This window comes from Scylla paramamosain, chromosome 19 (genome assembly GCF_035594125.1).
Source record: "Scylla paramamosain isolate STU-SP2022 chromosome 19, ASM3559412v1, whole genome shotgun sequence".
Lineage (NCBI taxonomy): Eukaryota > Metazoa > Arthropoda > Malacostraca > Decapoda > Portunidae > Scylla > Scylla paramamosain.
Genome location: NC_087169.1, coordinates 2,569,818 through 2,585,000, shown reverse-complemented (window position 1 = coordinate 2,585,000; position 15,183 = coordinate 2,569,818). Strand labels below are relative to the sequence as shown.

Genomic DNA, 15,183 nt, shown 5'->3' with positions numbered 1-15,183 from the left:
TTATTTTATTTCATTTTTTTCAAGTTGTACAATTGTATCTTTCGTAGGCATGTTAAACGTGTTGGTGACTGGGTAGAGTTGTGGGTTGGTGAGCTTGTGTACCAGTAGATACATCCAACCAACCAACTTCCACTCTTTCAAGTAGGGAACAAGAAAAGTTACCCTTTAGACCAAAAAAGTTGTGTGCTCTTGTAATGTTTAGGTAAGGAGCATCTTCCCAGAGGTGTGGCAGTATAATGTAACCGTAACAGCTGTCCTCCCCATCGGCAGGCAGCAGCAGCAGCAGCCATGGTGTCTTTCCTCATAGTGGGACGAGCAGCTCCCCAGGTGAGGGCGGCACCGACCCAGCCCGGCAGCAGGAGGGCCTTGGTGCTTCCCATGGTTCACCCGAGCCAGGTGAGGCTGATCCACCGTGGCCCCTTTTGGCGGAAGCCATTCTCCCAGATGGAGTAGTTCATGAGGGACATGGAGAGGAAGTTCAAGAGAGACATTGAGGATATCCTAGGAACCTTTGCCAAGAATGTGAGTACTAACACTGAGGGGGGAAGTATGTATGGCCATATGTTAAGAATAAATATCTATCTCTGCATCCATTTAGCAGGCCAGCAGTGACACGGGTTGGCACAGACAAAGCACCACACATTCACAAACACACATCATTCACACTCTTTGAGCTGTCTTCCCCTGGTGGAGAGGGACAGTCTCATGGACCCGCCTACTACACCAGGAGCTAAGTCATAGTACAGCTGGCCCCACACATTCACACCAAGACCCAACACTTGTCTTAACATACATCTAATACATCTGTCTATTTTTATCTATATACCAAACCAGCAATTCCACATGAGATGTCCCTGACAAAGCAACGCACATCCATAGACACATCATTCATTCTCTTAGTCCCGTCATCCCCTAGTGGACGTCTGCTTGTCAGAAAGATTGTTTATTTGTGCCAGAGGCCAGAGTCATGCCACCAGGAGTGAGATATGAGAGTGTGCCATGCTTACTTGGCCTCAACATGAACTTTCCCACCACTGGTCTCTGCTTTGCCCTGCTTAGTCATCACACTCAAGGATTGCCTTTATGATGCAGATTATTTTTTCCCTCATTTTTTTCTTTCATGTAAGAGGGGCACTGGCATAGGGCAGCAAAAGTTATAGAAAGGCTCACTCAAGGTGCTAGTCCTTATAGAGTACACTCAAAAAAGGATCATCCAAAATTTGAACCATCTTAAAACTTCCATTTTGAAATAATTCAAGTCAAAAGAGGAAATACAGAAGCAGGTAGGGAGTTCCAGAGTTTACCTGGCTTGATATTCTTGATATCCTTCATGTTGTCCACACTGTTGTCACTAGTTGAAAGTGAACAGTAGCTTGATCTTTTTGGTAATGGTAGGAAGTTATTCCTTCCTTCACTTACTTTTTTAATTGCATTATTACCGTGTAGGCTTTCAAAGTTGATTATGAAGTTGCAAATTTGTGTTGTATCATGAACAAAACTTTTCAGGGTGTACCCAGTAACATAGTGACAGGTGCTATGTTGGGAACACTTCCAATGTATTGACTGTCCCTTGTTAACATTCAGAGCACGAGAAAACTGCTTACTGGATGCACAGAAAGTAGACAAAGAATAGCACGTTATATTGTTTTTAAGCTACACAATTATTCAAGAAATTGTTTAAAAAGTTGTGTAGATGACCAGTGGAAAAGTTGTACAGCAGTGAACATGTCCTCTGCCTCACTTTGGACTCACACTGGCAAGCTTCACTGGTAAATTCTGGAACTCCCTGTTTCTTCTGTATTTACTCCTGTCTGTGACTTTAACTTCTTTGAGAGGGAGTGAAGCTTCAAGACATTTCTCCAGGTAATTTTGGACTGCTTTCACTGTCTCCTTCAGGATCTGACGCCTTTAGTTTCTGTTACCCTTGGCCAGACCCTCAACAACACACACACACACACACACACCTGGGGCTTGAGGCAAAGAATTGTGTACATTAATGCTGCTTTTAAACAGTGAGGAAGAAATAAGTTCTCAATAGAGTGGTGAACAGATGGAATAGAATCTGTGACCAGGTTGTTAGTGCTGAGTCATTAGGGAGCTATGAAACAAGATTAGACAAATGTATAGATGAGAATGATCAGTGAAAAGTGATAGGAAGAAATTGGTTATTAGATAGAGTAGTGGATGAATCAAATAGCAAGTTTTAAAAGATTAGACAAATTTTTTGATGAGAATGGTGGAAATAGGTAGGTATGTTTCGTACAGGGACTCCCACTTGTAGGCCTGATGGCTTCCTGCCGTTTCCCTTGTGTTCTTTTGTTCTTATGAGTGATGGCTGAGTTGGGTTTGATTGGTGGAAGTGTTATAAGATTAGTGTGTCTAGTTTCCAGGAACTCAGCTGCCCATGTTGAGTGTAATGTTGGGTGTAATCTGTAATGGCAGCTTTGTTATGTGCAGTGTGTGTCCTGTACTGGTGCCTCTGTCCTGCTAATATATTTCTCCTTCTTTCTTTTGTTTGTTTCTTATTTTACTCTTGTATTTTTTCTTTTCATTTCTCTTTATGGTTTGTGTTCCATTTGTTTCTCAGTCTTTCTCATCTCTTTTTTTTCCTCTCTAGTGTATTTCTGTTCCTGCATTCACTTAAAGTTAACTGCATCATAAGCGCATCCTGCAGGAGGGGCAGCCACGGCAGAAGAGTCTCCACCTCCCTCCACCCAGTCACTCCCTCAAGGCTGTTTGAAGGCTTCTGTCCTCACTGGCAACTGTCTCACTCACTCATACATACTTCTTTATGCTTTACTTTCACCTTCCTGTGGCTCTCCTCTGTCTGGATGTTTTATGATTTGAATTTTGTTGTTGAAACCTTGCCTACTGTAGAAAATGGTGAGTCTTGCTTAGTGTAGAAAGTTTTGAAGTGAGTCCTGATGCTGTACCTGGTATGAGTCAGCCTGTGGACTTGATGTATGGAAGCCTTGCTGTGGAGAGCTCTGTCTTGCTGGAGTGTGGGAGGGGAGATAAGGTGAGGATTAGAGCATTCAAGGACAGGAATCAATGGACACTGCCATTCTTGTCCTGTGGGGGAAGTTTTTAGGAGTGGGCATCACACACTTATAGACGGCTGGATTGCTGGACAAACTTTTTATTTCATATCTTTGTGTATGCCATAAGTAAGTTGGCTCACTGGGTGTATCAGACATGTTCATGCAACACTCCTGGGGCACCAAACCACTCTTTTTACCTATCCTCAGGCTGTCCTACAACACTCTGTATCACATCCATTGCTTCTTGTTATACCAGTACTAAGAGACTTGGATGAAAAAAAGCTGTTTGGCAATGATTTCCTGTGATATCTTATGCTTGGTCTTTGCACAGGTTTTATTGCAAGCTTAACTAGTATGTATATTAGTTTTTATTTGATTTATAGCCATGAAATGTACTATGCCTTGGTTGCTTTAGTGTGGAGGGACTGTGTGAGGTGGAAGAGAGTAAGTGCTCACTGTTTTTACTCCCACTCAAGTCTTGCCTACAAAGGTATTCACTCCCCTGTGTAAGGTTCGTGTCTGGCCAGGAGGTTCTGAACCCCTTTGGTGAAACGCTTCACTGATACATCTGATGAAATGCTTCAGTACACCTTACTGATAACATGAGTGAGATGCTTCAATACACAACAGTTGCTAATTTTTGTTTAGTGTCAAAAGCATTTCATCTTATCAACTACTCACCCCTAACTGACTGTCTTCAGCCTCTCTCTCATTGGCACATTATTGCATCTCTTGCTATCCTCTACCACATTTTTCACACTGACTGCTCTTCTGATCTTGCTAACTGTATGCCTCCCCTCCTCCCATGGCCTCGCAGCACTAGACTTTCTTCTTTCTCTCACCCCTATTCTGTCCACCTCTCTAATGTAAGAGTTAACTAGTATTCTAAATAATTAATCACTTTCTCTGGTAAAATCAGGAACTCCCTACTTCTGTATTTACTCTTTCCTATGACTTGAGCTCTTTCAAGAGGGAGGCTTCATGACACATCCTCCAATATTGGATGACATTTTTGACACTTCTTTTGGGACTGACACATCAATAGACTTTCTCCTTTGCTCTTTTTGTTGCCCTTGGCCAGTGCCCCTCTTGTATAGAAAAATAAATAAATAAAATGAAAGTAAAAATAAAAAATCATAATGATGGCATATGGTGCACAGACCTGGTGGTGGTGAGGGAGCGCCTGGCATCCGTCAAGAACAAGGTGCTGGTGCTGTCTGGCAAGGGAGGCTTGGGCAAGTCCACTGTGAGTGCCATGCTGGGCCTTACCTTGGCCCTCGATGACTCCAAGGAGGTGAGCTGCACTGCCACACTCCATGTCACCCTTCCACTCACTGTTGTTTGTGTCACACTGACGGTGTCTCATGTTTAGTGCTGATTAGTTGAGTGATCAGGATGTGAGCTGGTGTTAGTTTTGAAATTTATTTAGTGCAGAGTGGTTGCTATTATTTATTTATTTTATTGAATATAGATGAAAAGTTATTGAAGTAGGATTGAAACAGTAGAAATGAGTTACTGAAGGGATGCCTGTGGTGTGAGCAGAGTGGACAGCGAGAAGAATTAGTGTATCAAAGATTTGCTGTGCTTTGTAAGAGAGGAATTGAAATGTAGGATGGTGAAAGTGATGAAATGCAGTAACCCATGGATATACTGTAGTAACTGTTAATTGTAAACTCAAACTCCTGCTTGCTGCTGCATTCCCTCTTGCCTGTGACTTGAAATCTCTCAAGAGGGAGGCTTAAAGAGATCTCTCCAATTGATTTTGGATATTTTTGTTCCTTTTAGGGACTGGCACCTTTAGTCTCTCTCTCTCTCTCTCTCTCTCTCTCTCTCTCTCTCTCTCTCTCTCTCTCTCTCTCTCTCTCTCTCTCTCTCTCTCTCTCTCTCTCTCTCTCTCTCTCTCTCTCTCTCTCTCTCTCTCTCTCTCTCTTCTTCTTCTTCTTCTTCTTCTTCTTCTCCTTTGGTCAGAGCCTCTTGTGGGACGGGACAGGTCTGAACGCAGCCCTCCTTTGCTTAGTGAGCAGTGCAGTGATGCTCTCTGGTGTCAGTGAGGTTAGCTGCCCACTGTACTGAGCATCATGACAGATTGAGAGAGAACTTTTTATTGAGTGTTGCATGGCTGTGCATCAAACACTGAACACATGTTTGTATGTAAATAAGAATACATCTGTATAAAATGTAGTTTAGACATTGTAAGTGACTGACATAAAAAGTAAAACTAGAAAACTACCCAAAAAAATAAATATTCATTGACTGTAAAAATAAAGCATTAAAATTTATTACAAGTGGTAAGTTAGTTAAAAAAAAAAAAAATAAATAAATAAATAAAAAAATACCAAAAAAAAACTAAATGAAACAGTTAGTTAGCAGTGAAGTGAGTTGACCTTGACTCATGAACTATATTCTTAAATATTTGTGTGCCCCACTACTTTCCAAGAGCTCTGCTTGGAGCGATACAGGTTTTTAAGTGTGTCTTTATGGTTCAAGTGACAGATTAACAAATCTACTAATAGGAAAACCACTCTTGAGAACCCAGCTTATCATCTTTGTGGCCTTGGAAAGTAGTAGTGGTGAGACCAGGGTTCCTGAATATGGGCCAACACAGGGAGTCCTCAGTTCATGGCAATCTTCACTTCACCCATTTCATAATTACGTGCATTTTGCTTTGCTCATTTTTTAAATTTTATATATATATATATATATATATATATATATATATATATATATATATATATATATATATATATATATATATATATATATATATATATATATATATATATATATAATTATTATTTTTTTTTTTTTTTTTTTTTTTTCCAGTAGTACACTTACAGTGGGGGTAGCAGCATGCCCTCCAATATGCTCACTTACTTTTTATAGTACACCACACACACATACTGCACCAAACAGTCTTTTTCTAAATGAAATAAAAGTTAAAACCATACAAAGAATTAGTGAACTGGTGAGTGTAGTGAAGGGATGCTTCATCATGTGGCAATAGACTGAGGAAGGAAGTGTGTGTCAGGTTCACTGCTTACTTAGGATGGTTCTGACACGCCAAAATAATGTTTATGATGCAGCCCAGGAACAGAGCTCACCACTGTTGTAATGTCACCCACAAATGTCTTTTAACTGCAGTAACACTGGCAAAACTGCACTGAAGCACAGCCAGTGCTGCTGCTTGTCTCATTGCTTCTCATCTGATGAAACAGAAAACAGATCACCTTAACAAAAGTACAATAGAAAATGCAGCTACTTATGGCTCACTCACTTCCAATATAGCCATACCTTTGCCACATTGCATTATTATTCTTCCCAATGCATTAAATACAATGATCTTACTTGTCAACAGCTTCATACTAACAATACATCCTGCATGTCACTCAACAAGTGGACAAGTGTAACTCAAGGACACCCTGTATAAGGATCGTGTGAGTTGTTCAGTCTTCCCGGTCATCCTTCCTGTGGTAACATTGCCCCTCCATTGTCTCCCTGGCAGGTGGGGTTCCTTGACATTGACATCTGTGGGCCGTCTCAGCCGCGGGTGTTGGGGACAGCAGAGGAGAAGGTCCACTCTTCAGGTGCTGGCTGGTCCCCTGTGGTAGGTGGCAACTTCCAGGTTCCTATGTTAGGTTTTGTACTGTTGAGGAAAATCTGATAACCTGGGATAAGCTTCAATGGTATTAGTGTAAAAGTGTGTGTGTGTGTGTTTGTGTGTGTGTGTGTGTGTGTGTGTGTGTCAGTCAGTCCTTTTTATTTATTTATTTTTTTTATTTATTTATTTTGTTTTATTTTTTTTTACTTGAAGATTTAACACTTCCATCATGTCAAAATAGTTTCCCAGTTTTCCTTTTTCCTTTTTTTCCCTTCTTATAAATTTCTTAAACCAGGTTAGAGTTTTCCCAATAGTACACTGTGGTGTGAACAAATGCTCCTGTTATTTCCCTGTAGTTGTGAACCAGAAATGCTGTTTCCTTTTTTTTTCCCCCCTTTTTATAAATTTCTTAAACCAGGTTAGAGTTTTCCCAATAGTATTCTGTGGTGTGAACAAAATGCTCCCGTTATTTTTCCCTGTAGTTGTGCACCAGAAATGCTGTCTCATGCGTCGTAGACGAGGATCTGGGTACCCGCCACCCAACGTGATACAGTACCTTAAGTCCCTAAAACTATTTCGAAACCGAGGATCGAGAGGAGGCAAAAGTGTGGTGCGTCCCATCAAGGTAGTGACCTCCAGTGCCAGAGACGACCGCAGGGTGGAGAAGAGGGAATACAAACACTTTGAGGTGCCGAGAATGTGGTATAGTCTTCCCTCACTCCTCTTATTTAATGCAACGTCTCTGGCCAACAAGATGGACGAAGTGATTGTGACGGTGAGATCTACTTGTGCGGACATTGTGGCGGTTACTGAGGCGTGGCAGATTGTTCCTGAGGTGTGCACGATGCAGGACTACCGGCTCTACCATCACCTCAGGTCAGGGCGCAGGGGGGGGGGAGTGGCCGTTTTCTGCCGCTCTGCCCTCAGCCCCTCACACCTCCCTGTCGATATTCCTGCCGGTGTGGAGGCCCTGTGGGTGAGAGTCACGCCCCCCTCCCATCCCAGCAACACGGCCTCCATCATAGTCTGCGTCGTCTACCACCCCCCTCGAGCCGCCACTGCACAGTTGCTCACCGCTCACATCATCAACACTGCTGATGCCCTGAGGGTGAGGTATCCTGCTGCCAAGCTGGTCATCTGTGGGGACTTTAACAGATTAGATATCAACGATATCCTACACCAGCTCCACCTCACCCAGGTCGTGGACTTCCCCACCCACCAGCAAGCCATCCTCAACCTTATACTCACAGACCTGGGCCAGCAGTACTCGCCACCCAAGCCGCTGCCTCCCATGGGACGGAGCACCCACCTCTCCATACTGTGGTCACTCACACCCACCACCTCGACCCCCCGGTCAGCTGTCACCAGGACCCACCGCCCCATGCCTGACTCAGCCATGAGGGAGTTTGGGCAGTGGGTGACACAACACCCGTGGACCGAGGTGCTGGATGAGGAGGACGTCCACGTAAAATGGCAAAATTACGTCGCCACTACCACAGCAGCCTTCCACCACTACTTCCCAGCCAAGAGCGTCACAACGCACCCGTCTGATGCTCCCTGGATGACACCCCGCATTAAAAGACTCATGCGTCAGCGGACCTGGGCGTTCCACTCCTGCCCGGTCCTTTACAGGAAACTAAGAAACAGAGTAATCAGGGAGATTAAGAATGCAAAGGCAAGCTATTACCGAGACAAGATACACCACCTCAAGCTGACCAACAACAGACAGTGGTACGCTAAGATCAAAGCTTTGTGTGGCTTACAAAAGCACACTTCATCTCTTCCTTGCACCTCACACCTTCCTGCTAATCTCGTGGCTCAGGAGATGAACAATCACTTTGCTGCTATCTGTCAAACCTTTCCTCCCCTCCACACCACTCCGCTTCCTGCCTATCTGCCCGCTCCCTCCCCTCCACACACTGTCCAGGCGATGGATGTTTTTAAGAGAATACTTAAATTTAAACCAAGATCCACCACACCCACTGACCTTCCTATAAAAATTTACAAGGAATTTGCTGTAGAGCTAGCAACACCGCTATGCTCCATAATAAACGCCTCACTCTCCCAACACTCTTGCCCTACGGACTGGAAGACATCTTACGTCACACCCATCCCCAAAACTTCCAGTCCTCAGTCACTCAATGACCTCAGGCCAGTCTCTATCACCCCCATCCCTAGCCTTATTTGTGAAGATTTTGTATATGACTGGGCATACACCAAAATTTGTAACACCATGGATATCAGACAATTCGGAAATATTAAAGCCACCTCCACCTCACATTACCTGACCAGCTTCTTTGAATTCATCCACAGCCACCTGGACAAGCGAAACACCTCTCTAGCTGTTGCTTTTGTGGACTTCAAAAAAGCCTTTGATCTTGTTGATCACACTGTTGTCATCAGCAAGGCAGTAAGTCTGGGTCTCCCTCCTAATCTGATAGCGTGGCTAGCCGACTTCCTCACAGGGAGACATCAGGCCGTTCGCTATCAGGGCTCTGTCTCTAATTTCCAACAGCTGACATGTGGAGTCCCCCAGGGGACCAAGATGGGTCCTCTATGCTTCCTCCTCCTCATCAACGACGCCCTCACCGACACCCCCCCTCGCTGGAAGTATGTGGACGACTGCACCGTGGGCGTCCCAGTTTCCACCAAGAACCCGGACTACTCACCACTGCAAGCAATTCTGGAGCGACTGCAGACGTGGACAGAGGAGAGCAGGATGACCATCAACCACAGCAAAACTGTGGTGATGCATTTCTGTACCTCCTCTGTACCAGTGCCCCCTCCCCGGCTCACAGTGGGCCCTCACCCCCTCCAGGTGGTCCAATGTGCCAAGCTTCTCGGAGTCACGGTGGACGACCAGCTGACCTGGAAGCAGCATGTCGCCAGCACCGTGAGATCAGCTACCTACAGGCTGTACATGCTGCGCAGACTCAGGTCGCTGGGGACGCCGACAGATGAGTTAAGGGGGGTGTACCTTACCTTCATCCTCCCCAAACTCATGTACGCCTCCCCAGCGTGGTCCTCCTCCCTCACACACACTCAAGAGCTACAGCTAGAGAGTGTGCAGAAAAGGGCGTGCAGGGTCATCCTTGGCCCTGCATACACCACCTATGAAGAAGCCCTGACCACCCTGAGTCTGTCCAGAATATCCACCAGGCACCGAGAAGCTCTGGAGAAGTTTGGGAGGGGACTAATGCATCATCCGCGTCTCAGAAACATGCTGCCGCCCGACGCGCCTCGCCCTGTCCGTGCCACCAGACACCACAACAAAATAACGCCCCTGAAGGCGCCGCGCACGGACCGGTACAGACTCAGTGCGATTCCCACCATGGTGCGAGCCATCAATCGATAGTATTTCCCTCCTAGATTAGACTTACCTTTAGGATTAATGTTAAGTTTTCCCCATCCCCTATGTACATTTTCAGTTTGTCAACTGCCCAAATAATAAACCGTTTATTATTATTATTATTATTATTATTATTATTATTATTATTTAAGCATTCTTGTACTTCAGCCCACAGAGTTACAGTAGTTAAAATTTTTTTTTTTTTTCTTCTTAATTATCCCTCACATTAAGTATTACCTACCTTGTTACTCTGGGAAGAAACTCTGCTTTCTATTTTCATTTATTTTTTATTTATTTATATTTATTTTTTATTTGATTCAGATAATTATTTGTATATGATGGATAAATACTTCACATAAATAATTTGTTGGCACACACTCTTCAACTAAATCATTTGTATATAACAGGTACTCTTTAGATAGATCATTTGTATATGACAGACACTTCAGATAAATCCTTTATATATGACAAGACAGTGTACCCTTTCAGTATGTGTCTGACAATCTGGCTGTCATGTCCGTTGGATTCCTGCTCAACAGTGCAGACGACGCTGTCATCTGGAAGGGACCCAAGAAAGATGGTAAGTAGTAGAAATAGGTCACCTCTAGTGTCTTTGGTTTTGTAAGAAGAGGAGACCAGAAGCCAATTAAAGGAGCCTGGAGAAAGCCACTGAGGGGAAGACAGAGTGAGATGGAGGGATGAGATTGTGGTAGAACAGCAAAGGATAGGAGGAACAGAGGAACATGAAAGGGACAGAAATGGTTAACTGGAGGAGACTTGTACATGACACCAACCCTGCACTCACTCCAGGGAAATGGTCAAAGGAGAAGCGTTGCTGATTTTGTCAGTCCGTTAAGTTTTATGTGGAATCAAGAATTATCATCGTGAGGTTTTTTTCATTTCTTTTATTTCATGTATCTTGTGTACTTTAAGAAATGTAAGTGTATAAAGATGTTGGGTGACAGGAGAGTAATGTAGTTTTTAATGTTGAAGTGATTGACGAGGTAGTGTTTAAGCATGTAGCTGTGGATGTAAGACTGAATATATTGATGTGAGGTTTGAAATGAGTACAGTGGAGAAAGTGTGAGGGAAGAATTAATAGTGTTTGATGTGGGATTGCTTAGAATATAACAACATGAGATGAGGGAAGCTACAAGAAGCCCACACATGGCAGTCCCTGTATGAAATATACCCTTCCATTTCTACCTATCCTCCTCATCCAGAAATTTGTCTTTACTTGTCCTTAATGACTCAGCACTAATAACCTTTTTACTAAGCCTGTTTCTTTCATCTATCACTACTTGATAACCAATTTCTTTGTATCTCTCTTTCAAATCTAACTTTATTGGGTTTGAGCCTGTTGTTTCTTGACCTGTCCTCATTACTGACTTTCAGGATTTTCTTTCACACTTGTGATTTTCCTTATACCACTTAAAGACCTCCATCATTATCATGTGGGAATTTTAAAAGTAAGCATAAATGTTAGTTGACTTTCATAAAAGCATGCAGTGTTCTCTCCACATGCTGGTCATCTGTGTTGGGGCTGAGCTCAAGCTTGACACAATTCCTTCATCTTTGAGCTTGATGCAGTTCCCCTTTCTGTCTACAATGATAGCAGTCCACATACTCAGTTCATATGCACAAAGTAGTGCTTGACTCTGACTCTGGCGTTAATGTCAGTTTCTTTGGTTAGGAAGGCGGAGTTGTACCTTCCCTTCATGTGACTTGTTTCCCTCACCAGGAAGTGGCTCTGCTGGATGTGAGGAAGGAAATCACATTCTGCAGGAAAGTGAACATTCCCATCATTGGCCTGGTGGAGAACATGACCACCTTTGTGTGCCCCAAGTGTAAGGTGAGTGAGATGTGTGGTGCCTCTCACCTGTTCATTTGTGTGTCAGCAGCAAAGAGTGGTGGTGATGTAGCTGGGATCCAGCAGCAATCATAGACTCCTTGCAACCAAGACCACCTCTTGGCTAGGTGGGAATTCATGTGTGTTGTGTAAAGGGACAAGATTGATGGCGACAGACCACACCTTTCTTATCAATGGAAGATTTTTGGCAATACAAAAGTCAACCAGTTTAAATGAAATTAACAGAACAAAAAAAAAATTACACAATTTTTCTGCCAGGATGAAACAAAAATTTTTCAATAAGAAATCTTGCAAATCTTGTATTAGGTAAGCCATCTTAAGAGGAGTATGTCAGGCTTGTCTTATCTTGATGCACCATGAATTTCAGACCAAGACGGCCGTCTTCCCTGCCACTACTGGGATGTGACCCCCAGCTGGCAGAGGATACTGAGATGCCACTGCTTGGCCAGCTGCCGCTGGACCCCCGGGTGGCCCAGGCATGTGATGAAGGCACCAACATTCCGACACGAGCCAGATGCTGCTGTCACTCAGGCATACAAAGACATTGCAAACAGTAAGTGTTGTTTTAAATGGAAGATTCTTTATCTGGAATTCAATCTTTGTTCCAGGCCACCACCCCCACAAAGGAGGTAGTAAAGACTGTGTGTGTGTGTGTGTGTGTGTGTGTGTGTGTGTGTGTGTGTGTGTGTGTGTACACACACACACACACACACACACACACACTGCACAAAAACATTGCCTAAGGTTAATTTCAAATTCACCTTGGTGCCTGAGTCTCTAATGGGAAGAGGATGGATCCCTCCTCCTACCCCAACATAAGGGACATTTGCAAAGGCTTACTCAAGTTTGTCAGCACAAGAGCCTGACACCACCGCCTCTTGTTTGCCCCTCACCACACCATGACGGCCCATCCCCTCCCCTGCCCCCTGTGCCTGAGACATTCAGCTGAGCAGATCAGGTGCAGACAAGCCACAGACAGAGTCCTACAGGCTCGTGTCTCATTTTCTATTTACATATGCTCTCCACTCAATCTAATCAGTGTTCTGTGTCAGTGGTCTCTCATTCATGCTGTGCCAATTGTTTGCACAATTGTGGAGAATATTATATGAATTTAGTTCATGCAAACATCTTGACTGGCTAATCTTGTAGCCAGCTTATCCCACATTAAGCATGTAGGGGTTGGCATCATATTAGTATGTGCAGCTAATCACACTAAAGGCAGTGTCACACAGGGCAAATTTCCCCCAGTATGCTGCCCATTTTTGCTGCCAGCTGGGCAAACTGAGCTGTCAGGAAGAATGGCATATGGCTGTGATACCAGACTTGCTGGGAGTATTTGAAATTAAATGACCACTGTACTACAAGCTGTACATGTTAAATAAAAATATATTGTGGTACTTTGAGTAAAACTGTCAACTATAAAACTTATAAAAATGAAGTATATGTGCCAGTGTGTGCTTGTGAAATTACTTACAGTGCTTATTTGACAACTGCAGCTGGGGAGATAAACAATGTTTTGTGAAGGAGACCCGCACTAAGTTTTGCTGGAGTGTGAAAGCTCGACACATTAATTGAGCTATAGTGGATCTAGGCACCATGTTGGCTGTAGGACCTACTTGCGCTGTTGCCACCTCAACCCTGGGGCCCAGAGTGACTGACCATGGCCAGCAGGGTGCAGCCACGGCTTGTAGAGGCAGTGCTGCACAGCCTATATGAGCTGCCAAATAGAGCAAAAGATTTATTACAAGATGTCAACATAACAGCCCAGTCCCTGTGTGATGCCAAACTTGCTGTGTCGCTGGTCTCACCAGCAAAACAGGCAGCATGCTTGCAGAAATTTGCCTTGTGTGATGCTGCCTTAAGTCCTCAGCCAGGCACTGCCTACAGTGGGACTTCCCAACACCCTACTGCTGGCTTGTTCACAGAGGAGATAGCAGGCACTTTTGAGGTGGTATTTATACCAGACAGAGTCCAGACTCCAGACTCAATGAAGTAGAATGGCTGCAGACTTGACCCTGATGGTAGGATTTCATATGATTTCACATGAGGCAGGTAGTCACAAGAACCATACACAATGTCAAGGAAAATGAGATAAAGTGTAAATAGAGGAGCAATGTAAAATAGAAGTGGTTTGAAATGTTGAAGAGATGATACATCTTTCTAAACATGTGGTTTTTTTTCCCTTCATTGTTGCACATCACCATCCTCCATTTTCCCTGCTCATGTAATCATATATTCTTTGTCCTCTTGGTTAATTTCTTGTGTGCTAATCTCTGGTCTCTTCCTAAATAATCAGCACAAGGCCATGTTTTATCACTAAGTCTCGCTGGTCTTCCCTCCCACTCACCTGTATTACTTTTTGTGCAGGTGAAGCAGTGAACTCTTGTTTGAAATCTGAGAGGTTTTGTGATTATGAATGTAGAATAGATATGTATGTTACCCTTTCCTTTTAACACTTTTCACTTTCATTACTTCTCCATTGCCAAGCTGATATTTATTTAGGAACAAGAAATGAACAAAAGATTTGAAGAATTAATAAATGGATACCTGCTCCCTTTACATCTTACTTTTCCCAGTTAGAATGATTTCAGTTGGCCTTAAGGCATTGCTTGTAGGGTTACATAGATGTCTTGGCTGCCTCTCTTGGAGAATGTCAGACTGATGCATAAGTAGATGGAATTTCAGTGGATGCACTAAACACTGTAGTAATGATTCAATGTTTATTTCAGAAATCAAGGAGTACTGTGATGCAGTCCCAAGAAGCCACTTGACCTGCAGCGGTAGCAGCAGCAGCAGCAGCAGTCATCACCACACTAACCAACACATTCTATAGAAAAGTCTTGTTATTCATGCAGAGGTTTATTTTACATTTACTTCTTAAATCCATATTATTAACATCAGTCAGTATTTTCTTTACAAATTGTGGCAGCCTTATTCATCATTCATCCTTAATTTATGCCAGAAAGTTTGGGTGAGAATAAAAACTACATATTACAACAGTATCCAACAAAGTAGTTGTTGCCTTGCCATCTTAAGATTTAGTGTAAGTTTAAAGATTTACCTGTGTTAATGTTTGGTCTAATCCTTCACGGTATCTCCTTGCCTTGGTGTGCTGAGGCTGCAAGGGGATGTAACTTGATAATTATGCAGACATACAGTATAAAAATTTCAGACTAAAGTGAGGGTTGCAACTTTTTTAAGGTTCTGGATTACTGGAGGCTTTGGCAACAATTACTTTGTTGGATGCCATTCCTGTGCACGTTATGAACCATCACGTCTTATCTTGGAGATGAAGGTTTAGTATATAATCGTGAATTGGAAAAAT

At 43.4% G+C, this 15,183-nt stretch overlaps 1 protein-coding gene across 1 annotated transcript in view; it reads left to right on the top strand.

Annotated features, from left to right (window-relative positions):
• The window catches only part of LOC135110010 (cytosolic Fe-S cluster assembly factor Nubp1 homolog), a 17,755-nt gene extending 2,997 nt beyond the window's left edge, over positions 1-14,758 (top strand). The window contains 9 exon segments of the mRNA XM_064022002.1: positions 271-396; positions 4,202-4,335; positions 6,544-6,645; positions 10,478-10,568; positions 10,982-11,019; positions 11,730-11,840; positions 12,226-12,255; positions 12,257-12,411; positions 14,588-14,758. Coding sequence (XP_063878072.1) covers positions 271-396; positions 4,202-4,335; positions 6,544-6,645; positions 10,478-10,568; positions 10,982-11,019; positions 11,730-11,840; positions 12,226-12,255; positions 12,257-12,411; positions 14,588-14,606 — 806 coding nt within the window. The 3' untranslated portion in view covers positions 14,607-14,758.
• The last annotated feature ends 425 nt before the right edge of the window (positions 14,759-15,183 follow it).